At 36.6% G+C, this 26439-nt stretch overlaps 1 protein-coding gene and 1 long non-coding RNA gene across 4 annotated transcripts in view; one reads left to right on the top strand and one right to left on the bottom strand.

Moving 5' to 3' along the window:
- The first annotated feature begins 12312 nt into the window (after positions 1 to 12312).
- LOC309509864 (enoyl-CoA hydratase EchA19) overlaps positions 12313 to 26439 on the top strand; it is a 33413-nt gene continuing 19286 nt past the window's right edge. Inside the window, exons 1-4 of one of the 3 annotated variants that reach the window (XM_082184843.1) lie at positions 12313 to 12510; positions 13463 to 13633; positions 18953 to 19050; positions 19956 to 20100. In XM_082184843.1, the coding sequence (XP_082040969.1) occupies positions 12375 to 12510; positions 13463 to 13633; positions 18953 to 19050; positions 19956 to 20100 (550 nt within the window). In that variant the 5' untranslated portion in view covers positions 12313 to 12374. Of the gene's footprint in view, positions 12511 to 12533; positions 12665 to 13462; positions 13634 to 18952; positions 19051 to 19955; positions 20101 to 26439 lie in introns of those variants that run through there. The other 2 variants (XM_082184841.1, XM_082184842.1) reach the window with 2 other exon arrangements.
- On the bottom strand, positions 15351 to 18946 carry LOC309509881. The gene is made up of 2 exons (XR_014210101.1): positions 17235 to 18946; positions 15351 to 15583 (listed from the first exon to the last, which is right to left on the bottom strand). It is a non-coding gene; the product is annotated as an uncharacterized lncRNA (long non-coding RNA).

A 26439-nucleotide genomic window follows, 5' to 3' on the forward strand; every position in this document is an offset into this window, starting at 1 on the left:
GATGGATCGCGAAGCAGATTATACTGTGGTACATCATGGTAAGACACTATTCCTAGCTACTGATGGCCTGCGCAATATGGACTCGTTAAGCGTGACTTTTTATATATTAAGATATATAATTCTTGACGGATCAGTCGGGCCACTCTTATATGTTGTCATTAAGGACTAAAAAATGACCAAGTCAGTAATGTCTGAAGATTGTTCATGCTTTTGTGTTTGTTTATGGGTAATGTTATACAGAATGTTCATTCGTTTATTTATACGCAAAGTTTTTTTTCCTTACTACTGCGAGTGGAGACGGAGCTGTGTGTTGTTGTTAGCTTAGGTTAAAAGCAGTTAAGTCGTCGATCGATTTTTGTTTTCTTTTTCGCTTTATTTTTTTTTCCCCTCCTCTTTGTGTCCCGTTCGGCTGTCCCACGTTTAGTAATGGGGTATTTTGATTTTCGCGGGGGTTCGAGATGCGAGTTTATTGGGTTAAACTTATGCCAGCTTATCTTTGTATCGGAAATGTTTATTTGTTTTTTTGTTTGTTTTGCACATCTAACAATGCCTATGCCTGTACTTAATTGTCACATATTTGACCCTGTGGTTTACCCCAAGCTACTTAGATGAGCGCCCTTAAGAAGCATTTGAATATTCTGAGCTGGAATGTGCGCGGTTTAAATGATATTGTTAAAAGATCTAAAGTCTTCACGCATTTGAATTCTTTGCATGCAGACATATTGTTTCTGCAAGAGACTCATATTAAGCATTCCTGTGCTCACAGACTTAGATGTAGGTACAGTCAGCATCAGAGGCAGGACGATTACAAACTTGCGTTTTGCCGATGACATCGATGGATTAGCTGGAAAAGAACAGGAACTCGTCAATCTTGTGAAACATCTTAACGAGGCCTCGGCAGCATATAATATGCAGATTAATGCAGAGAAAACCAAGCTGATGACCAACAACCCCAATGGAATCAGCACTGAGATCAAGATAAACAATAAGAAGCTTGAGACTGTTAACAGCTTTAAGTACCTGGGAGCCATCGTTTCGGATGAAGGATCTAAGCCAGAAATATTCTCCAGGATAGCACAGACCATAGCCGCCATGACCAAACTGAAGGTCATCTGGAACGACAGTAACATCGCCATTGGCTCAAAGATCAGGTTGATGCGTTCCCTGGTCATGTCAATATTTCTATATGCATGCGAGTCATGGACGTTGACAGCCGATATTGAGAGAAGGATTCAGGCGGTGGAGATGAGATGCTTCCGCAGACTTCTTGGCATCTCCTACAGAGATCACATCACTAATGTAGAAGTGAAAGCCCGAATTGAGAGCGCCATTGGGTCATATGAAGACCTCCTATCTTCAGTAAAAAAACGCAAGCTGAATTGGTACGGGCACGTCACAAGATCATCAGGACTTGCCCACATAATATTACAAGGCACAGTACAGGGAAGCAGATGAAGAGGTAGACAGAGGAAGAGATGGGAAGACAACATCAGAGAGTGGACAGGTCTAGAGCTGAGTGACACAGTGCGGAAAGCAGAGAACCGGGAGGAATGGAAGAAGCTGGTTGCCAAGTCTTCAGTGGTGCCCCTACGGTCCAAAAGACTACGGGATAAGTGAAGAAGAAGTGGATAGGCCAAATGTACCACTCTACTTTCTCTTCAAAGGCCCGTGGAGTGTCTATATTAATACGTAAGAATATTCCCTTTCAACATTTGTCCACTAAACAGGATATCAACGGTCGTTATCTTATTGTGACTGGCACAATTTTAGAGAAACATGTTACATTTGTGAATTTATACGCTCCTAATTTCGATGACCCACATTTTTTTCGATCTGTTTTTAATATCATTCCTGATGTCGACTCCACTCATCTTATTATTGGAGGGGACTTCAATTGCATCTTGGATCCTTTTATGGATAGGCACTCCCCCAGCCCTCCCAAACCTTCTAATTCAGCTACTGTCCTTAATAATCTCATTCATTCACTTAATATACTTGATATTTGGAGACTTCAGCACCCTACTGACAAAGACTATTCTTTTTTTTCTAATGTTCATAATTCATATACAAGGATCGACTATTTTTTAACAGATTTCAAGTTAACCTCCAAGATCTTATCCTCTAAATATCATAATATTCTAATATCTGATCACTCCCCGGTTTCTATTGCAGTAGACTTTAGACTATTCTTGGCGTTTTAATCCCACTCTGTTAAATGAGGACCATTTTGAGGAAACTTTTGCCACCCATATTGCTGAATTTCTTACTCTGAATGATAAGGGGGATGTGTCCGATTCAACATTATGGGAAGCTCTTAAAGCTGTCATTAGAGGCCAAATTATAGCTTTTCAAGCAGAACTGAAAAAGCAGAGGGGCAAAAGACTTTCAGAAATTAAGACAGAGCTGCCAGTGCTAGAGTATCAGTTCAAACTCACATCGTCCAATTTAACTTTGGCGAGTATTATGAAGCTAAAATATGAATATAATACACTCTTATCTGCCCAAATTAGTACCCTTTTATCAAAGATAAAGCAGAGACAATTTGAACTAGGTGACAAACCCAACCGCTTGTTAGCTCGTCAACTTAGGGGCATACAAGCTAGTAGAGCCATAAAAAGCATCAAGCTAAAATCCGGGGCCTTGACCAATAAACCAACAGAAATAAATAATGTATTCCGGGAATTCTATCAGGAATTATATTCCTCTCAAAGTACTGTAGATTCAGTTGATATTACAAAATTCCTCCGCTCCTTAGGACTTGCCATCCCTGACAACCTTCAAAAAACAGCTGAAAACCAATCTCTTCCGTGAGCACTTAACCTTATAGAAAAAAAAAAAAAAAAAAATTCCTTTCCCTTTGAAACATCACTTATCAGGCTTATGCTACTCTGAATAATACCTGAACTTCGTATTTTGAGCACTTCCTGCGTTGTTGTTGCTTTTGCCTCTAAGATGACTCGCTGAATTTAGTCCTAATTTGTAAGTCGCTTTGGATAAAGGCGTCTGCTAAATGACTAAATGTAAATGTAAATGTAAATGTAGGACTTCCTAAAATCAGTGACGATGCAAGGGAAAACTTAAATTCAGACATTACATTGGAAGAAGTCTTTACAGCTATTAGAAGTTTTCCTAATGGGAAAGCGGCTGGTCCAGATGGTTTCTGCATAGAATTTTATAAAGCTTTCTCTAATCAAATTGGCCCCTTGATGTTAAGGATGTTTAAGAATTCTATTGAAAACAAAAAATGACCAGAAACACTTTATTCGGCCAATATTGCATTGATTTTAAAGAAAGATAAAGATAGTACGGACCCTTCCTCTTATAGACCCATTTCCCTCCTCGGTAATGATCTTAAAATATTTACTAAAATCTTAGCAAATCGGTTAAGTAAATGTATCAGTTCAATAATACATGAAGACCAAACAGGCTTTATTTCCGGGAGACTTTCTTTTCATAATGTACGTAGGCTCATGAACATTGTGTATAGGAGTAAAGGAAAACATGACAAAATAGCGATTCTAGCCTTGGATGCTTATAAAGCATTTGACAGTGTGGAATGGTCCTACATATTAAGCACCATCGAAGAATTTGGACAGGGACAACATTTTTCTTCGTGGGTTGAGATGTTGTACCTTTGCCCCTCTGCCTCCGTTCTCACAAACAATAACAGATCACCCTCTTTCCGCCTTCATCGTGGTACCCGTCAGGGCTGCCCACTGAGCCCTTTACTTTTTGCTATCGCGATGGAACCTTTAGCGATAAGTATAAGAAATCATCCGCATATTTCTCCTGTAACGATAGGGGGTGTAAAACACCAGATCTCGTTATATGCGGATGATGTTCTTCTTTTTCTTTCAGAGCCAGAGAGATCTCTGCCTTTCTTGTTTGACCTAATCAGGGAGTTTGGTACCCTTTCTGGATATACTGTTAACTGGCAGAAAAGTGAGTTTATGCCATTATATGATATGATGGATCCAGTTTTTGTTAATAACCTCCCCTTTAGAACTGTAAGTGAATTAAAATATCTTGGTATCACTGTCCCTAGACATTTCAAAAGTTTATATGAAACAAATCACAAAGTTATGATAGACAAACTGAAGAGTGATGTAGAGACTTGGCGAGTACGCCCTTTAACAATGATTGGTCGTGTCAACGCAATCAAAATGGTTACCTTACCCAGGTTTCTCTATTTGTTTCAAAATGTCCCAATATTTCTAACCCAATCATTCTTTAAGACACTTGATTCGGTGATCATGCCATTTATTTGGGGGTATAAAGCCCATCGTATATCTAAAGCTTATATCTGTAAAACGAGAGATGTAGGAGGCTTAGGCCTTCCCTGTTTTCAACACTACTATTGGGCAGCCAACTTAAGGGCCTTAATGTATTGGCGTAGTGCATATCCCGAGGTATTGACTACCACCGTTCCTGCATGGCTCATTTTTGAGCGGGATATTCAGGATTCCTCCCTCCCCTCTTTACTTTTTGCAGAAAATAAACCTATTAGAAAATTTAAGAAATGTAACCCTATCGTTGTAAATTCTTTAAAGATGTGGTATCAGCTTAGGAAGGTCTTTAAACTCCCTCAAACTCCTATAGCCTATAACCATGCATTTCCTCCCTCGCAGACAGATACAACTTTTTCCTCATGGAAAGAAAAAGGAATTGTATGGATAGGTGATTTATACATTAACAATGTATTTGCTTCTTTTGCCCAGCTCAGACAAAAGTTTGACCTACCCCCCTCTCATTTTTTCAGGTATTTACAAGTACGAATCTATGTTAAAAGTAATATACCTAATTTTGAAACCTATAACCCCCCTGAGCATCTTTATTATTGTATGACCTCTGAACTTGACATGAAGGGTCTGGTTTCTAAATTTGTTGAATGCTTAAATGACTCCAGAGTTCCTCGTACACAATATTTAAAGATGTCCTGGGAAAAAGACCTGGGTATAGATATTTCAGAAGACTCCTGGGCCGAGGCCCTCCGAGGTGTTAGATCTTGCTCCATCAGTTCTAATTTTCAACTGATACAATACAAAGTTGTGCATAGACTGCACTACTCTCGTACAAAATTACATTCTATATATCCCTCTGTCTCACCTTTGTGTATTAAATGCAAGTCTAATGAGGGTACATTGGCTCATTTATTTTGGTTCTGCCCAAACATATGTAAATTCTGGTCTGAGGTCTTTGGCTGTGCCCCTTCTTTAGAGACCAATAACCTTAATCAAATCCAGTCGATACAATATGGGATGACAATAGCAAAGAAGACAATCTTGTTGACGTGGAACAAAGAGTTTGTACCTAAATTTGAGATGTGGCTTACAGAGTTTAGCAGTGTACTACATATGGAAAAGATCAGATATGAAATTGCTGGTAAACCGAAGAAATTCTTACAGATTTGGAAGTCCTTTATGGATTTTCTGGAAGGGGATCATGGAATTTAACATACTGGACATATACTCTAATAGGTGTGGTACTGTAGATTATATAGCATCTTGCAGGGTGCAATAATTCACTTTTTTTCATAATTGGGTAAACATTGGTATTGGCATTTTCTTTTAAGTATTTTACTTTTAATGTATGTGTAGGTTTGCAATGTGTATGTATACATGTATGTATGGATATTGTATGTTTCTGTGTGTATATGCACTTATACATATGTATATATAGGCATTTATCATTATTTTTTTATTTTTTATTTTTTTACTTGTTACTTATTTGCTGGCATGGGGTGGGGGGTTGTTCTGTAAAAATGTGAAAAGCTTTAAATAAAAAAAATATATAAATAATGTAAATGTATATAGTAATTTTTCATTAGCATACACAATCGCCGACTCGCTACAAGAAGAATAAATCAGCTGCAGTGTTTATACTCGCGATCATTATGACGTAACAGTCGACGGTTGACGTCACAGTCAGCCACCCGAGTTGACGTAACAGTCGGCCACACGAATTGACGTCACAGTCGGCCACACGAGTTGACGTCACAGTCGACCACAAGAGTTTGTGAGGGATGGAAGACCTATAGGCTGTTTCGCTGTATTAAAAGTGAACATGCAAGACTGACTTAGCTTTTTTAATTCATGATTGATCATTCAAAAACTAGCGCTGTTTATTATTTATTTTTTAGCATTTGCAGCTGGTGCATAAACGGGAGCAAGTGAAGCTGGCATACATTTTGTTATTAAGCATAACAGACCACTGATTTTTTTTTTTTTTTTTTTTTTTTTTTAGATATTAACAATAAAAGCACATTTCTGAAACAGAATATAATTCACAAAAAAAGTTCCTGTAGGCTATCCTTGTTTTTTTCTATTTATGACAGTTATTTTAAAAAGCAACAGATAGGACAAGAAAGAGTGCTGTCCCGAACATCAGCAGGACGTTGATTTTATATTAAGTCGTAAATATTACATGACTTACATTTTGCTCTATATATCGGCAACAAAGATAGTTCCAAATAAATCTATAAATCTATGCTCATCTTTGAGAAACAGTTTCCCTGACTGAAAACTTTCCATACGTTTAGCGGCTTGAGATGCTCTCTGAAGCGCAGACAGAGGAGCGAAACATAACGATGTCTCTTGTCAAAAAAACTGCTTCTTTCAGCAGGTTATTTTCGCTATGATTGAAAAAATGGAGAATAATAAAGTTCGGATTTCAAACGCAACGCCGAGTTTATGAAACTCAAATTAAGATTATATTTACAGTGAATTTAGAGAATCAGTTAAACTACGTCCTCAGAACAAGAGTAAAGTGTCTGTTTTATCGGTAAAAGCCAATAACCAACTGGATTCTTAAAATTAATTTTCACTTTGTGAATCACAAGTGGTGATAAATGTTTTTAAAGTCTATAAACTGTAACTATTTTAAACACAAATGGAGACAGTGGCGGCGCCAGAGAATTTTTAATGCATGTGCTGAGGGGGTGCTAATGCTATATCATTGACAGGGGGAGCTGCACAATTATAGGCGAAATATGTGTATGTATGTATGTATATGTATGTATATGTATGTATATATATATCACACTATTAATAAATGAGCAACACTTGACCACAAAATATTTTATATTCAATTATTTTAATGATCACAATTAAAGTTTTATATTTTATATTTTTATATTCTAAATTTATATTCTATATTCTTATATTCTAAAAGATGTATTATTAATAATAATGTTATTTCAACATAATATCTCGTTATTTCGACATAATATGTGTGCGTGCAACAAGCAAGATGTGCATTTGTAAATCCGATGACGCGTGTATTGATTTTTATTAATAAACTATAGTGTTTTCTGACAGTGTCGTGAACGCGCCTAAGAAATGCACATAATTACATAATCAGAGAGTAGCCTTTTTCTTTTCGTTTTGAATTATTTAGTTTAAAGACATTTCAAGCTTTGTGTATTTGATGTATTTCTCATGTCTGTGTGAGGCATACACTGAGTTTCGTTAAGTTAGGATGAGATGCGCTCCAGTTAACGTGCAGTGCAAGTGACCGCGCAGGCGCCTCCATGGTTATATTGTCTGCTATATTTGCTTCTTATGAATTAAATCCAGGCAATTGGTTGATGAAAAATGGATTAAAATTAAGATACAGTTTATACAAAACGAAATTCACTTTAAAGAAATGCTTTCTACAAAACAAAACTTAATGAAGTGGTCAAAATCATGTCTCAATCAACCACACCATGTCTCCATGTTGCGCATCCTATCTTACTCGTGCTGTTCACTTTTCATAAATCAACATAAATGGAAACAAAATATGAATGGAGACATGAGTTCTGCTATGACTATGAGTTTGTTTGTGCTATTCTGTCTCTGTGTGTTTTACAGTAAACATCGTCTTGGATGCTGCAGGCTGATGGGTGCTATAATGAAAATAGTACATTATATTTAAAATATGTGATATGTAATATTACAGGCTCGACATTTACGCTTGTCCGGGCCAAGTGGATTTTTTGAAGGGGCAAGTGAAAGAGAATTTTACTTGCCCGACCGGACAAATAGCCTGATTAAAACGTCAATAACAAAAAAAATACTATTCTGCATTCATTTAGTGTAAGTGGCGACTGATAGTGAAAACTATAGCCTAATATTTCTGTAGCTCAGTGGTAAGAGCATTGCGTCAACAACGCAAGGTTGTGGGTTCGATCCCAGGGGATTGCACATACCTATGTATAAATGTATAGGATAATGCAATGTAAGTCGCTTTGGATAAAAGCGTCTGCCAAATGCATAAATGTAAATATAATATATAATGTAGGCTTCTGATGATAACAAGTTTCTGCGCGCCTAATTTGGAAACAAATGAAACATTCAAAATTTGTTTTTATATTTATATGATACAGTTACAGTTCAATAAACAAGTAATTAATATTAAGTCAGTTGAATGTTAGACACAATATTGGCATTTTTTTTTGTTCTATTTCAGCAGCGAAAATAGTTCCACAGCGCATCTCAAAGGAAAACTCAACCGTGTTTCATTACCGAATGATTCAGTGTTTTGAACGAATCAGTTGTGTCAAAGATTCAATTAATTCAACTAATTGTTCATTAGATATATTTTTAAGATGGAAAAGTGCGGTTTTACAGATACTAGACACGTGACTTTCAAATGAAAGATTGGTATCAAAGAGCACACCCAGGATCCTAACCGACTACGACGAAGACTTAACAGAGCAGCCATCAAGTGTTAGACAGTATTCTAGGTTATTACGTGAGGACGTTTTTTGTCCAATAATTAGAATCTCTGTTTTTTCAGAATTAAGTAGTAAGAAATTACTAGTCATCCAATTTTATATTTCAGCTATGCATTCCGTTAATTTTGTGAATTGGTAAGTTTCGTCAGGGCGTGAAGAAATATAGAGCTGAGTATCATCAGCATAACAGTGAAAACTAATTCCATGCTTCCTAATGATATCTCCCAAGGGTAGCATGTACAGAGTGAAAAGCAACGGTCCTAGTACTGAGCCTTGTGGTACACCATACTGAACTTGTGATCGATGAGACATCTCTTTATTTACTGCTACAAACTGATAACGGTCAGGGCTGAGTTTCCCGAAACCTTCTTAACGCTATGTCGTTATTAAGTTACACCTTAAACTGTACCTTATGGATAATACGTGTTTCCCGAAACGTTCTTAGTTAAGTATACCTTCTGTAAGTCATACTTTCGGAAGGTTGGTCTGGACCACTCTTAGCTTCACCTTATCACTGTTGAAGGGCTACATGAATATAATTCTGAAGTTTTAATACACACAGACAGTGTTCAGTTAGGCTAATTCAAGTGTTTTCATGCAAATAATAAAATTGTCATTACACTGATTGTTGTTAGAATTGTAATTATATTATTATATATAATACAATTTTATAAATGTATTTTAAGCGCTTTTAAAGGTCAGTGAAAGCATAGGCTACTGCAGTTAAGTCCTATTCGGACGCTGATATTGTTTATCATGGGCTCGTCCGGTATTTTAAACATTTACAGGGGTACGTCTGTGATTTTAGTGCCGTCCGAATCCATAATATCAGTGTTTTTTCTCACCCAACCCACGTAAAAATCCCTGGCCAAATTAGTACCTACTGTTTTTTGACAAACAGGTCGTGTGGTAATTTAATTGCCGTCTGAATCCACATCTCTGCGTTTTCAAGAAGAGATTCAAAATTCACTGTTTAAATCCTTTTTGATCACTGCCGAGCACCGTACGTGACGTACACTTTTATTACTGAAATGCTTGAAAGTATTTCCAAGAACAATATTTCATCGCAGCTCCACCTCAGCGAACAAAAATGGGAAAGAGAAGAAAGCACATACAAATTTAAATGGTTATTATGGCAGCAATATATGATACAATTTAAAAATATGTAGGCAATGCTATTATAGGCTATTATAGTTTGGATTACTTTTTATAATATCCCATGAGTCCTAATAAATGCAATTTCAACTATTTATAAAGTGCTTTTTTATAAAGAACACCGCTTTCTCAGATAAACAGCCCTTGCACGAGAGAATAATTGATTCTCGAGCCATCGATATCAGCAGATTCAGCACCATCGCCACGGACAGCACCGGGTAACGTCGCACGTAAGAAGGTATATCTTAAGCAGCTTCCTAAGGTATAGTTCGGGGAACACGCCTAGAAATGGTATACCTTCAGTTAAGTTATAGCCTACCTTAAGAGTCTTCGTAGCGCGCTAAGAGACAACGTTATCGGGAAACTCAGCCCAGGGCCCGGTTCCCCAAAACGTTCTTATCGCTAAGTATTTAACCTATTCCTTAACCTCTCTCTTAACGTTATGGCACGATTCCCGACACGTTCGTACGCTAAGTATATCTTCTGTAAGTCACACTTTCGTAAGGTTGGTCTGGACCACTCAAGTTTTAATACACACAGTTCATTTAGGCTAATTCAAGTGTTTTCATGCAAAGAATAAAATTGTCAATCACACTGATTGTTGTTAGAATTTTAATTATATTATTATTATTATAATATTATATTATTAATTTAATAAAAGAGCGCTTTTAAAGGCCAGTGAAAGCATAGGCTAGCCTAGCTACTGTCAGTTAAGTCCTATTCGGACGCTATTGTTTCTCATGGGCTCGTCCGGTATTTTAAACAGTTACGGGGTAAGTCGGTGATTTTAGTGCCGTCCGAATCCATTCTATCAGTGTTTTTTCTCACCCAACCCGTTTAAAAATCCCTGGCCAAATTAGTACCTACTGTTTTTTGACAATCAGGTCGTGTGCTAATTTAATTGCCGTCTGAATCCACATCTCTGAGTTTACAAGAAGAGATTGAAAATTCACTGTTAAAATGCTTTTTGATCACTGCCGAGCACCGTACATAAGATGTAGCCTAAACTTTTATTACTGAAATGCTGGAAAGTATTTACAAGAACAATATTTCATCGCAGCTCCACCTCAGCGAACAAAAATGGGAAAGAGATGAAAGCACGTACAATTTTTTAAATGGTTATTGTGACAGCAATATATGATACAATTTTATGTAGGATATGATATTATAGGCTATTATAGTTTGGATTATTTTTTATAATATCCAATAGTCCTAATAAATGTAATTTCAACTATTTCGGAAGTGCTTCTTTTATAAAGAACACCACTTTCTAGCATATAACAGTGAAACAGCGCCTGGACAAGAGAATAATTGATTCTCGAGTGAGTCGAGTCATCGATATCAGCAGATTCAGCACCATCGCCACGGACAGCACCGGGTAACGTCGCACGTAAGAAGGTATATCTTAAGCAGCTTTCTAAGGTATAGTTCGGGGAACACGCCTAGTAGTGGTATATCTTTAGTTAAGTAATACATTACAAGTCTTCGTAGCTCGCTAAGAGACAACGTTATCGGGAAACCGGGCCCAGATAAGTATGATTTAAATGCATGCTAATGCCAAAATAATTTTCGAGTCTATTTAAAAGAACGTTGTGGTCAATAGTATCAAATGCAGCACTAAGATCGAGTAACATCTCGAATCGTGAATCTTTTTGTTGTACAATATCTCACTATTAGTTACTTGATCATTAAGTAGTGTATTTTATTTTTGATAAATGTTATTCTTTTTGTTATTCTTAAGAATGCGCTTTGAATTTTTTTATTCACGCTTTGAATTTTTTTGCAAAATTAAATGACATTTTAAAAAAAATTAACATTTTTTTTTGGTTTTGTTATATTACAATTAATTTTCAATGCTGTGTTCATTCATGTGTTTCTCTGTTAAACCTGTCACAAAAATGTTCCATATTTTAATTAAATTTCAAAAGAGTTATATTTTTGCATAAAGAAAGCCGTAAACTGTGAAGCATTTATACACATAATGGTAATATTTTTGTACTGCTTTTCTTTAATTTTTTTATTATAATTTCAGAAAAGTAGTATCATCTTCAGATTGGTATTTCTATATGACTGATTTTTTCTTCTTATGGTAGATTTCATTTAATTGGTTTATTTAAAATATTTAATTTAACCAAGCAGATATGTGAGTTTGTAATATAGGCTACCTTATATAACAGACTAATTTTTTTGTAAACAGAGAAAGAACGTTTCTCTCATTTGTAGATATGTACGCTACCATAATTTGGATAAGAAGTGCAATTCTGTTTAGATGCAGTGGAAGGTCTGTCATTTAATGTTTTGGAAACCTTTGGTGTCATTTCTTGGTAATTTTGGCAGTAAAATAGAGGATGTGTGTGTTACTACAGTATGTGATTTATGAGTGACTTTTACTTTGGTAATCCGCAATGCTGATTCTTTTTACGGCAACGTAAAACAGTGAAGTTTGACACAATAATCTTTGCAAAACACAGATTAAAAGTGCTTTCTGCATTTTCCCGAAATTATGGCTTTCATTTTAGGGATAAGGTCATTTGATAAAGGCTTTAGGAGGGTAATCCACCACACGTGTTTCAACTCAGTGAAAAGACAAAGACTTTATTGCACCGTTTTAAAAGAAGAGAGAAACTGCGGTAACTCAGGTAAAGTTATAACCGTGTTTCCGTTTCTTAACAGTAGAGGTCAGTATAAACTTACTACACTTTACACTTTAAGTTGTTTTACAAAACTCATTCTGTCATTATTGCCAGTCTGGCAGAGATTTTGCAATGCCAAAATCAGAGATTCTTCACCTTGGTGAGTGTAGAAAGCTACGGACTGAATTTGGAATAGTATAACGTTACTATTTTATCGGCCATTTAAGAAGTAACGTTAGGCCTTGTTGTTGTAATGTTATTCCGATTTAGCTAAATTTTTGTTAAATCACCTGTTACAAAATTGCCTGTGACTGCTCTAGCCTATTCTATTCTTGTGGAAGACCACAAATATAGCTCGCTTCAAAGTGAGTATATGTCATGTTGAAGATTAGCAGACAGGAGATTTTGTAACCTCTAAAATTGCTCTGCCTGCTCTTCATCGTATTGGCCTTCAATACATTTTATTCATCACCTCAATTCATTGACTTCCATTATTTTATTTTAATTTACCTACTATGTCTGTGGGTAGAGATATATAAATAAATCAAGTCATTATCTATGAGAGAATAGTTGTGTATAGTTATGAAAAAAAACAAAAAACGTTTCTCTTGTAGGTTAAGCAGTTTTGTGGCACCTATATGTTAGCCTTAAAAAGAATTTGTAGGCTACACATAAAATATGTGAATGTCATTGCATTGCATACATACATACAAAGAAAGTTAACACATGCCTCACTTTTCTAGCAAGACATTTCACAAAAGAACATTTCTTAGGTTTTAAAATGATAAAATCGTAGACATTTAAAATGAAACTTGTTTTAATATTTTGTTATCTAATATTTGAAGTGTCCAAATGAGGCCATGCATGTCGCACATTTTATTTTTAATCTACTGTATGTACCTGCAGACAGATTCATTCTGCTCAAATGTTCATGTGTTTGCTCCCGTGATTAATGCAGGTACAGGTGGGACGGTGGTTTCTGAAAGGAGGGGTGCAGTGATGGTCATTGGGATTAACCGTCCTGAAGCGCGTAATGCAGTAAATCAAGAGACTGCTCAGAGACTGACCGAGGAGCTGACAGCCTTTGACCAGGACAACAGCCTTAATGTGGCAGTGCTTTATGGAGTCGGTAAGTTCAGTTACACACTACTGTGACACACTGTGGAACAAGTGGGATGACTTTAGTTCAGTTTGATGGTCAGTGGAAAGAATGAAGAATGTCGTCTGATTGAGCAGTAAAGCAAAGAATAGTTTATAAATGCACTTTACCAGCATTTTTTCCATCTTTTGCTGTGAAAGTTGTATAGAGTTTATGTAGCCCCATAGGCGTCGATTACGGGGGGGGGACGGGGGGGACGCGTACCCACCAGATTTCGTCATGAGTCATTTTGTACCCACCACTTTTAACTTCCGTCCATATTAATTTGACTTTTGGTTAAATTTTTTTGACCGTTTTCAGTGGTTATGAGGAGCAATATGAGAGAAATTTGGTAATCATTGTCTGACCCAACAAAAAAACATTATAATATTATTTTTATTTTATTTTTCGTTCTCGGACGTGAGCGCTCTGAAAGCGACCGCACGCATAAAGATTGCCACAAAGAACCGGTAAAAGTAATGATTGTGCGCTTGAGTGCGGCTATATTACATAAACGCTCATTATCCTGTTGGCTATATAAGTAATTCAATTAATATAAAGGGGAGATTTGTCCACGAATGACTTATGAACAACTAGCCTACTAGTCGACCAAAAAAAAACAAAAAAAAAACCTTTTAGTCGGAAGCAGCCCTTATTCCACATATTTTCGAACCAGGCAACAGGACATCTGGGTTGAGCGAGCGACCCTGCGGAATGAACGAGCGGAGCGGAATTTTCAGAAATGCGCTCTCCACTCACGAGCTCTGATCGTAACAAACCCGAACCTCACTGTCTGCTGAACTTGCGCAGAAACATCAAAATATAACCAGCTTTTTAAAATGGTTTTTAAAACTAAACACTATTTTAGCACAAATTATGAGCTTATTGGCGATTTTTTTTATAATTATTGACAAAATTAGAATATAGTAAAAAAATAAACTACTTTTTTTTTTTTTTGAACGTTTTGGATGGGCCTGTTGAAAAGTGGGGCCGTGCCTGAGCTACAACAGGACATCGTCTTTCAAAACATAACCTGCGCGAAAGAGAGAAAAAAATTAATGCGTCATTGTACCCAGCACTTCTGAAAATGCACTTCCGAATGTGTCTCTGTCCCCAACACATTTCAAACCAAACTGACGCCCATGTGTAGCCCCGCCCCTTTTCAGAGCGGCACTGTTTGTTTTCTCTCTTCAGGTTTGTATTTCCACATCATGAAGGTAAGATCTTACGGATTTATGAATGAACCGCTCGTTTTAAAGTCTTCCCAGTCTACTGACATTTGTTATGATTCCACTTCAAACATTACAATGCTCATGATAAATATATACACTTATTACTCTTCGACAGCGATGCCATAGGGTGCGTCTCATTTATCTCCCTAGCTCGTGAATCAGTATATCGGGTTCATGAATTCAGGCACTGGTAAGGACAGTAAGGAGCTTGGCTCACTCACTACACATTGGGACACTGATGACTCTATTTCCGGCGACATGAGAACGTCCTCATTGTATAACATCCCAACTGTTTTTTATGAATTATGATTATGACATTATGATAAATACTTGACTTGTTAAATATACGTGCAACATTTCAGCTGTAAATAAATTGTAAATATTAGCAAGATTATGGTCATTACCTGTCTAGCGATGAATGTTTATGCTGAAATATAATAAAATAATGTTTTTTATTTTTAAAAACATCTATCGCGTGTCATTGTGTAGTAGGTTGGCTCACAGGATTTAAGTTTTGAGCTTCAGAACCTCTGTTTAGGGAACATAGTGAGCATCGATGCTGCCTGGTTTTCATGGTGCATTGTGGGACTTTTTAGGGAGCGAACGTTTCAGTGCACTGGAAGGATTCTGCGATTGAGACAGCCTTTAAAATAGTTGACTCCCTGATCAGTGCCCTGACTACTGAACTAGGGAGCTGATTGAGACGCACCTGGGTGGGAGACATATAAGCCTGAAAAAAGTTTTTATTTTTTACTTCAAATATTAGGCATAAAAAATATTGAGTTGTGTTGTACTGACTCTTGCATTTCCCACAATATATGTGGTCTTTTAGATTTTGTATTTGAAATTGGATTTATTCACTAATTTGTTGCATTCGTTCCTAAAATTGTCATATGGTGTGACATAAAAGTTATTCTATATAAAATGAAAATGGGATATACTCTCCCTAAGTAACTAACTTCAACATAAATTGTTTTCATTACTATATTAAGATTTAACATTTATTTTGTGCAGATTCATTAGATTTTGTATTGTTTTTCTAAATCATCATGCAAAGTAAGTCATCTCTCCTCAGCCTTTCCAGATATTTTAGATTAAATGCTTGTGACTCTTGCTGATACTATTTCTCTTGTGTTCCGTTGACTTTTTTATGATTTATAATTAAGAAAGTATTTTTACTGGCACAATTCTGAATGTCACACCAAATTATATAGTGTCACGCTATATGATGAACTGCACCAATCCACAATTTGTCAATGCAAAAAACTGTATTTTATTTGCATTCAACATTCAATTAATTCAATTCAGTTAACATTAATCCAAAAAACATACTAACATTGTTTTAAAACTTTTAAAATTATAAGAAACTCATAAATATGAGTAAATCAAACACCATCTCACTTCAAGAACATTAAATTAAGTAAAAAATTGAAAAGAAATACATTAATTGTATAGGTAATTTAATGTTCACTATTAAACATTCACTATTATCATTGAATATGTTTTGAATAGTTATTTATTTATCATTAAAAAAGGTGTATGTAATATTGTGTGACAAATATATCATATGGTGTGACTTAGAAAAACAGTCACACCATATGATACAGTGTCACACCATATGACGTTTTGTTCAATTAAGCTAATCTCTTGGTTAACTAAAAACAGCTAGCTTATACTTAGCATGTAAATTGCCACATGGCAGGAATGATTTTTAAGAATTAATAAGTAAAATTCGTATAAAAGTGTTTCATTTTTATGTAAATAATGTCACACCATAAGACACAAAACATTGACCACTAGTGAGCATATCAGATACAGAGCTTTTTAATTAAAAATTAAAAAGCCAGAACTCAACTCTTGACCTTGCAAACCACTCCAGAGATGACACTGCAACTTCCTGGTTGAGTGTGGACCTCTTCATCATAATGATATCCAAATTATTGCCCGTTCAAAATATAGATTGCAGTGTCACACCATATGACGCCCATTTTACGGACAAAATGTATTTGGCCAGAACTTGCTTTAAAATCATCGACAGACATCAACACTTTCTGTGTCTGTTGAAATGGCCTAATTCTGTTACTTAAACTGTAAATCTATCAATTATTTATACTTTGCTGATATATATTGTCATATTAGTAAGGTCACACATATCCCGGACAGTCACACCACATGACAATTTTGATGTTTAGATAAAAATTTGAAGTAGAGGTCTTTATACACCAACTACAGCTATGGTATGCTGTAATAATATCTTGTCAGAGGAACAACATGAAGATATATATTTTTAACAAATACCCATTTTTATTAGGTTATGACATCATGTACGGGTAGAATTGCATGTCATGTCTCCCACCCACCTATAGAAATATACAGAGATACCGCAAAAACTGAAGTTTAAAGACCAAATTCTAAGGATGGCACATAAAATCTAATGTAGATATTAAATGTTTACTTGGTTATGTCTTAAGCATATTAACATTTCTTTGCAATTTGCTGCCTTCATATGCTAAAAGACATGCACATGGCTACAAGAGTCCTGTGTTATGTCAAAGTCTGTGATGAAAATATTACCACATTGAAAACAATTATCTCAGGCCATCAAATTGGACACGCTCAATAGAAATAATTAGTTCAACCTGGATCAACCATCCCTACTCCAATTTCCTCAGTCACCTTTATCACGAGTTAAACGAGAGGTTTTGATTTCTCTCACACTCTAAACCTGGATCCCAGCCAGAGGACCATCTGCAGGTGAACTGACCACAGCAGATAACATTACATTGACAACACATGTAAAGAATGTGTGATGACAGTAATTGCTTGAGTTTTGAATAAGTGTCAGAGTTAATGTTGACCACACAAGAATTCCCTTATTTGTGTTAAGATCTACTGTATCTCAAGACATTTAAATGAACATTAAAATGCAATTGAGCACATTACACAAGCTGACTTACTGGTCTAGATTTTACAAGTCCATTAGGAAGCCATTAGGAAAATTGTGTCCATGGCATGTTCGCATTTCAGCTAAATTATGAATAATTGCTGGTTCAAGCAATGATTTGTTCAAGTACACTGAAGGACTGTTTTAACTGGTAACTACTGAAGTTAAAAATGACTTGTAATTAGCATGTGTTTCCCTGAAGAAGTGCGCTTAATTATTTTGAATGTGCATTTGTAGTGTACTTAAAATCTTTATAGTATATTTAAAAAAAAAAATCTACTTGTCTTGCAGATAATATTATATTAATCAAATAAAAGGGTAAGTGTACTTAAAGGGAGTACACTTTGCAGTGTAATTACACAAATAAGAACTGATTTAACATGTACTTACTATTAAGTTAAGGGTTAGGATTTGGTTTAGTGTTAGTACTTGTAATTATGAATAATTTACCATAATAAATACATGTAACAATGACACATTAAAATAAAGTGTTACTTAAAGTGATTTTTTTTTTTTTTTTTATGTACTAAATGCAACTTAATCATTACATGTGTATATGTACATTTGTACATAATACATCACATTTAAATGCAAGTTTCAATAGAAATGACATTAAAGTATACTTTAGTTTACCTTATCAGAACATTCGGCAGTACACTTTAACCATATTTCAAAAAGACAGAAGTAATTATGAAATTAATATACTTAAGTCATACTTTATAGGGTCAGCTAATTGCAATTAATATAAATTTAACCTATAATACATTTTCATTTAATTGAAATGAACTTGCAGTGATGTGTCTGAAAACAGAACATTCAGTTTTTGTACTTAAGTTCTTATTATCGAAATAATATACTTCAAATGATTAAGTATGCTAAAGTGTACTACTTTTTCACAAGGGTTGCTTTGTCTTTACCAAAGTGTATGCCATCGTATTGGTCATTCTTTCTAATGTGTAAGTTTCTTTTCATATGTAATTTAGAACCTGAATACATGTCAAAATATTAATATAAGAATAGAGCGTGTAGGCCTGAACACATGAAAGGGATACTCATGCTATTAAGTTATGTTATGCTGTCTTGACATTAATGGTTTAATCTGCTTTGTTGTATAATTGAGTTTGTTTGATTCAGGAGGAAATTTCTGTGCTGGATTTGATCTGAAGGAGTTGGCACAGACCTCTGGTTCTCTCAAACTGGAGCAAGATGTCCGCCGTGGTCCTGGTCCCATGGTATGGAGTGGTCCTTCTCAGATGCAGTATTGCATATTAATACTATAGGAGTCATATAATGCATTCCTTTTAATTCAGCTTGTAATATTATAACTAATGAATGTTTCTTGCAGCAAAAATAGTTTTACATGACCATTTCCCACCCTATCTGAGCCTTAAGGCCTGTTCACACATATTTTTGTATTTACTATGGTGTTTAACAAGCAACCACAAATACAAGAGTACAGAGACAAGGGAGTTGGTTTCTTTCGCTTAGCAAAGTAGTCTGTTTGTGAGCCCCTCAAATTGCAGTGGCTCTGGGTGCAAATCTCTTTGTTTGGCCAGCTTTTTTCACAATGCAGTAAAAAAGCGATTAGAATAAAAAAAAATTGCATTGACTGTAACATTTGTGTCATATGAATGGATGCATTAACAGCCATTCATTCAAATAAATAAATAAAAATGTTTACTGAACCGAACATTTGTCTGGGTGTAAACGAGTTGGTTTATGACTTCTATTTGAAAATGGGTTACACTTTTTTCCAATGGTCCACTTTAGACACTCTACTAACTATACATAACTTTGCAACATGTCAACTAACTCTCATTAGAGTATTAGTAGGTTGTTGTAGACTTTGGGTTAGGTGTTAGGGTTCGGGTCTGAATAAGTTGACGTAGTTGCAAAGTTACGTAGAGCGACACATGAGCGATAGAGACCATCGACAACTACCAAGAGTAGTGCAGACTGTGAAACTCACGCAATCTACTGAACCATGTGTACTGTTGGAAACACCTACTAGTAAAAGCGAGTTAGCGGCTTCTGATGATTAAAAACTGGCACTGCAAATGTCCTTCATAGTGGAGGCACCTATTGGTTTGCAGGATATTTATAACAGAAATAAACTGATGTGTGTTGTTTGCTGTAGGGTCCGTCTCGTATGAGGCTCTCAAAACCCTTGATCGCAGCAGTCAGTGGGTATGCTGTGGCTGGAGGTCTGGAGCTGGCCCTGCTGGCTGACCTGAGGGTGGTGGAGGAGAGCTCTATCATGGGCGTTTTCTGCCGGAGATTTGGTAGGAGTTGTCTGTTATTTCACATTGAGGTGTTATTTTGCTTAAGGTTGAGGTATGCAGTCATATCTAACGGAATTGCAGTGTTGCCTCAATTATTTTAGAATTTGAGTTTTTTTATTTGAACATTTATTTATTTACAATAACAAAAAAAGCATCATGGTAAAACCATGTTTTAATTTGGACCAACACTATAGTGATATATACCATTGTACTAAATTGGAGTGTACAAGATGTATAGTTTAACAATGTTAAAGGGATACTCCACTTTAAAATGAAAATTCTGTCATCATATACTCACCCTCATGTTGTTTCAAACCTGTATGAATTTCTTTCTTCTGCTGAACAGAAAGGAAGATATCTAGAAGAATGTCAGTAACCAGACAGTTTCTGGTCCCATTAACTTCCATAGTAGGAAAAAAAATATACTATGGAAGTCAATGGGACCAGAAACTTTCTGGTTACTGACATTCTTCTAAATATCTTCCTTTCTGTTCAGCAGAAGAAAGAAATTCATACAGGTTTGAAACACGAGGGTGAGTATATGATGACAGAATTTTCATTTTAAAGTGGAGTATCCCTTTAAAGCTGGTGTTATTGAGTAAGTCACTCACTTTGCAAACAAACAAACAAACTGTGACGGTATTTGGCCTTAAAAGATTGGGTTCGGGTGCCAGGGGTAAAAACCACCACAATTATTTAATTAGTCCCTCATTTGAAACACTACACATAGGGATGACATTATCAATTATAAAGTAACAGAACAAGGAACCACAAGAAAGTTGATTTAAAAGTTTTCTATTCAAGTTCAATTCCAGTCATATTACATTACAATTCAGGACATCAATACATTCAATTCAAAAGAGAAATAGAGCAAAAAAACAAAAAAAAACAATAACTAAATAAATCGACTTAGTTTCAGGCCCAGAAACATTTACCTTTTAATTACCTCACAGCAATAAATGAATGACAGATAAATCAAATAAATAATTCAGATAATTAAATGCAATGCAAGAAACATTTACCTTTTAATTACCTCAGAACAATAAATTAATAACAGATGAATCAATTAAATAATTAATTCAATGAATCTTATGCAAGAACGAAAAAATGAATCAAAATACAAAAAAACAGCCGCATAAGAAAAAAAATAGGCATAAAAAAAAAAAAAAACGTTTGCTTACCATGTCACTCTTCACTACTGGGCCTGAAATACAATTCATTACATCAAACAATATTTACAAAATAATTCGGCAACTCGAGCGCCAAAATAAACACCAAAAGAAAAACCTCCCTACACCAAAACCTCCTCAAAACATACTACCTATAATGCCCTGAATAAGCGTGTAAACCACAGCATAACCGGATTGGAAAAAGCTCTCTCTCAAACGCTCCATGTACACGCAAATCACCAAATCGTTCTCAACACAACTTCCCAATGCTTTACGAAATTCAATGAGGGAAACATATTCCTCAAAACATGAATCGTAAGCATTAAAAACAGGAAAAGACAGCAGCATTAACACATCAATGCAACGCGTGCTACAACCATAGACAGTATAAGAAAGGCTACAACAACAATACTCACAAGCCATCTGCTAGCGTGACCATGACCGGTGTAAAGGCCAATTTATACTTCTGCGTCGAGTGTACGCCGTAGTGTACGTCGTAGGCGACGCCGTCGTGAGCATTTACACTTCTGCGAATGTCTGTGTTGCTCTGCAGTTACACCGCCGAAACGCTAGTTGGCGCGGGTGGGTTTTAATGTTCCCTGTGTTTACATTCCTCGCGGCTGTTTTTGAGTTTAGGTTTCTACGAGCAATGGCGACTGAAGGAGTCATACAGATGGCTGTATTTCCGCACTTCTTCAAGCAATCTCTCGGTCACTTGGTCTATTTCCATGGCTCTTCACTGATCTTCGGAATTTAAAAATGGCGGGCGGGCGGTGCAGAGTGCAGAAGATCATTCCGGAAATGCGTAGGAGGAATCCAGCCGACCAATCACAGATCTTGCGGTCCGCGTCGCCGCGACGCGTAGTTACATTTTTGAGGAGGTGCGCGTCAGGGTACGGCGAAGGGTACGACGTATGGTACACGTCAATGCGTATGCTACGCCGTACCTTCTACGCGCACCCGACGCAGAAGTATAAATTGGCATTAAGGCTAGAGAACGCGAGAGAGAGAAAGAGAGACGCAATCACACTTCCTTAAATAACTTCCTACCTGGTTCCCCGGATATACGCTCAACAGCGCGATCCCCAGTACGGAATAGGAAAACAAAAATCATTGACGACTGTCACAAAACAAACAATATAAAAAGCTCGCTTTGAGAGTGCCTGCTTACAATGCAGTTCGAATGACCCCAAAATTCGATATAGCGCAAAAATGCCCATGGTTTAGTTACTGTGCTTATGCTGTTTTTCCCAAATCTCAGCACAATTGCTAATGTGATATTGATTTTACACCGCATTTAATTTTTATTTTTTTTTGTAAAATGCAATGAAATCAAGAATCTGTGATTTTGTTTATTCTCTCAAATTTTGATTTTGATGGCTGCAACACCCTCCAAAAAAGTTGGGACAGAGGTATGTTTACCACTCTCACATCACCTTTCCTTTTAATCAAGTAGAGGATACTACTTGTTGCAGATTTTAAAGTGGAATATTTGCCCAATCTTTTTCTGAAACAAGACTGCTCGCTCAACAGTCTGTGGTCATCACTGTCCGATTCTCCTTTTCATGAGGTGCCTTACATATCCAATAAGAGACAGATCTGGACTGCAGTCAGGCACATTTTTTCTATGGTGCAGAGTGTCTAGAAACCACTTGTTTTAGCATGTGCAGAATGAGGCCTGGCATTGTCTTGCTTCCCAGGAAAGATGTCATATTAGCCGCTTTCTGACCAAGTAGTTACAGGAACTTAGTTATAGGAACTGTCCACTTCTAAACAGTTCTATGAACTACTCTCCCCCAAACTCGGTTTTGCTGTTTGCGTTCGCACTGGCCAAGTGGCCATGGGAACTGGTAGGAGGGGTAAGGGAGTGACGCAAGCACGGCGACTTTTATTTTGACGGAGCGACGGACCTTTATTTTGACGGCGCTGAGAACGCCAGAGCAAACAATGCTCGCATTCTCGGTTCATTAGTTAGCGATCTGTCTAACAGTACTGATGTTATTAGATAGAATTGTTATAGAAAGTACACCGTATATGAAAAAAAAGTTATTAGCCTATATGCCGTGTGGTTGATGTCCAGTGTTGCTAGCTGAGGAGAAATACATAATCATGTTTGACTTGGTCCCCTCAAAGTTGCGTTGGATTTTCTCTTCAGCATAACGTTAAAGGTTTAGAGGCCCATCTATCACTGTTTTCCATGTTTGTATCTAGTTTCTGGAGTAAATAGCCTATATAGGCTATAATCTGTGTGTTTACATATAGCTGTTTTAAAAATGGCAGGTGCTGATGTTTTGCGTGCGTTAGGTCATCAGCGTACACTAATGTCACGAGTAGTTCCTATAGTGCTGGTTTAGACCCTACTCTGAAGTAGGAGCTAAATTAGTTCCTCCAAATGGAGTTCCTAGAACTAAAATCGTTCCTAGTTCCAGCGGTGCGAACACGCCGACATCCGGGAACTTCCCGCAATAGTTCTAGGAACTGTGAAAAGGTTCCTCCGGTCGGAAAGCGGCTATTGATGCCATTAAATGTTTCTGTACAATCCCAATATATGCCTCCATGTCAATGGTACCTTCAGACAAATGCAAGTCATCCATGCCGTTTGCTCTGATGCACCCCAATACCAGGACAGATGTTTGCTTTTGCACCTGTCGCTGATGAAAGTCTGGATGGTCCCTTTCGTCTTTGGGACTGAGAACTCGTTGTCTGTTTTTCCCAAAAACAAGCTGAAACATTGACTCATCTGACCACAGCACACATTTCCACTGTCCTCTAGACCATCTGAGATGAGCTCGGGCCAGAGAACTCTGCATAGAACTGATGTATAGCTTTCTCCTTGTATAACAGAGATTCAAGTGGCATTTCTTGATGCAATGTCAGACTGTGTTCAGTGAAAATGGTTTTCCAAAGTACTCTTGAGCACATGTGGCTGTATTTAATAGAGTTGCATGATGGTTTCTCATGCAATGCCGTCGGAGGGCTCAAAGGTCACGCACATTCAACAGAAGTCTCCTGCGTTGCCCTACACAGACTGAGATTTCTCTGGATTCCCTGAATCTTTTCACAATATTTTTTTTTATGGTAAATGGTGAAAGACATAAATTCTTTGCAATCTTGCATATAGAAATGTGTTTTTTGAATTGTTTGACAATTCTCTCATGATATTTGGCACAAAATGATGAGCCATGACCCATCTTTGCTTCCAAAAAAAAAGAGAGATTTTCCTTTTACACTAAATCACGAGACTTACCAGTTCACCTGTTCATTGTGGACTGTTTCAAAAGAGTTTAAATTAGATATTCTGTAAGCTTTTCACTTTTATTTTGCCTCTGTCCCAACTTTTTTGGAGTGTGTTGCAGCCATCAAAATACACTTAAGTTGGTCAGTGAAAACTTTGAAAATCTTTTCTTTGTACATTTGTCAGTTAAATAAAATTCTTGATTTTATTGCATTTTACAAAACGTCCCAACTTTTCTGGAAATGGGGTTGTACATATACATGGTACTTTAGATGCACCTTCTGTGCCACTTATGCAGTGCAAAAATGGATTTTGTTACTTTTGATTAAATGTGATAGGTAAGACTATGGTGTCTTATTCTAATTGATGTCTTCGATTTAATGTAAGCTTTTGACATATAAGATGATGCCGAAATCTAAGGTTAGAAAAAATTGCCCTTATAAAGGTAAATTTGAGGTGGCAAATATCACCCCTTAATTAAAAAAGTAACCACCACACAGAATATGAAGAATATTAAAAGCTTTGAGAGTCACCTGTCCACGACAGGCCTAAACCAGCCAATGAACAAGCACAGAGACACATTCAGTGAAGTACTGTCTAATTATCATTACTGACAAAATTCCAGAAAATATTGAGAAATAATTTTTTGTCAATATTACACACCCCTAGTACTAAATGATTACCATAATCATGAAGCTTGATATATCTGATACATTACTGTACCCACCAGAGTACTAGTGGTCCCACCAGAGTACTGTTTTGACGTCTACTGAATACTGTAAATGGCTCTGTTACGACGGATAAAATGTCAATTTCAGCCCCAAAAATGTTGGTAAATTAAATCCTGGGCTGCAAAAGTATTGCAGACAGACTAGAAACTACCTAGAAAGAGAAATTTGATGCAGTTTCATTCTGAGTGTACTAGTTTCTCTATGCTACAGATACACTAAGACCACAGTGTGTATAAATATGCCAGCAGTGCTATAATTTACTGCCAGGAACTGATTTTTCCAGCTGCTCATTTAAAACATAGAGCCATCATCATGACCCTCTCTCTTTCATTAAACCAAGCATCCGGGCATTGCCCGCATATGCCTGTGAACCCGTTCCTCAGACTGTCTGCCTCTGCTGCACTCGCGCCACCCAGGAAGGCGTGACGTCTGCTGTCTAGAAGTCTTTAATGGCACTCTACAGTAATGATCAGTGAAAATGTTTGTGTAATTTTTAGTGCTACTGAGCATTTTTCTGTTTTTATTTAGAAATTTGACCAAACCTTTAACTCATAGTCATCTTGTTTTCAGGCCATTTCAAGTTTATTTTGACGTGACATAGAGCGGTGATATCTAAGTGGGTGAGTTTTTTACTTACTTTTTAATTAGTCTTCCCATTAACGCCATCATTTTGTTCATTCAGACCGATTTGTGAACCTGCAGGGAAAAAAGAGGCAGGTTTTATTGCGCGAACCAATCGTATCCAGTCATAACCAATCATATCCAATCATAGCATGATGAAGGTATTGTCTCCTCTCATTCAACTTTCTCACATTCAGTCTATTAACCCCCACCAAACCCGTGGCAGGCTTTAAAGCAACACTAAATAACTTTTCCTCGTCCGTCCCCCTACAGGTTGTAAGTGGAATTGCCCATTACCGCTGTCATAAATAATTTTGCCTACCGCAGCCTACTGTCGCACGTACACTCGCTGTTTATCCAGCACCGGCTTTAGAATGAACGATGTCCACAGACAAGGTAGAGTATGTTGCATGATTTTATGAAAGTATGATGTATTGCGACATCAGAAACGAAGAAAAACTAAATAATGACTATTGTAACGCTTGCCGTAAAGCAAGTCAAATTTGTAGTTTGTCTCATTCGAACTACAGAAACGCTACCTGATCTGGCAAACTTGCATAGTGCGGTTATAGCAGATATAGGG

The sequence above is a fragment of the Leuciscus leuciscus genome (genome assembly GCF_965113295.1).
Source record: "Leuciscus leuciscus genome assembly, chromosome: 11".
Lineage (NCBI taxonomy): Eukaryota > Metazoa > Chordata > Actinopteri > Cypriniformes > Leuciscidae > Leuciscus > Leuciscus leuciscus.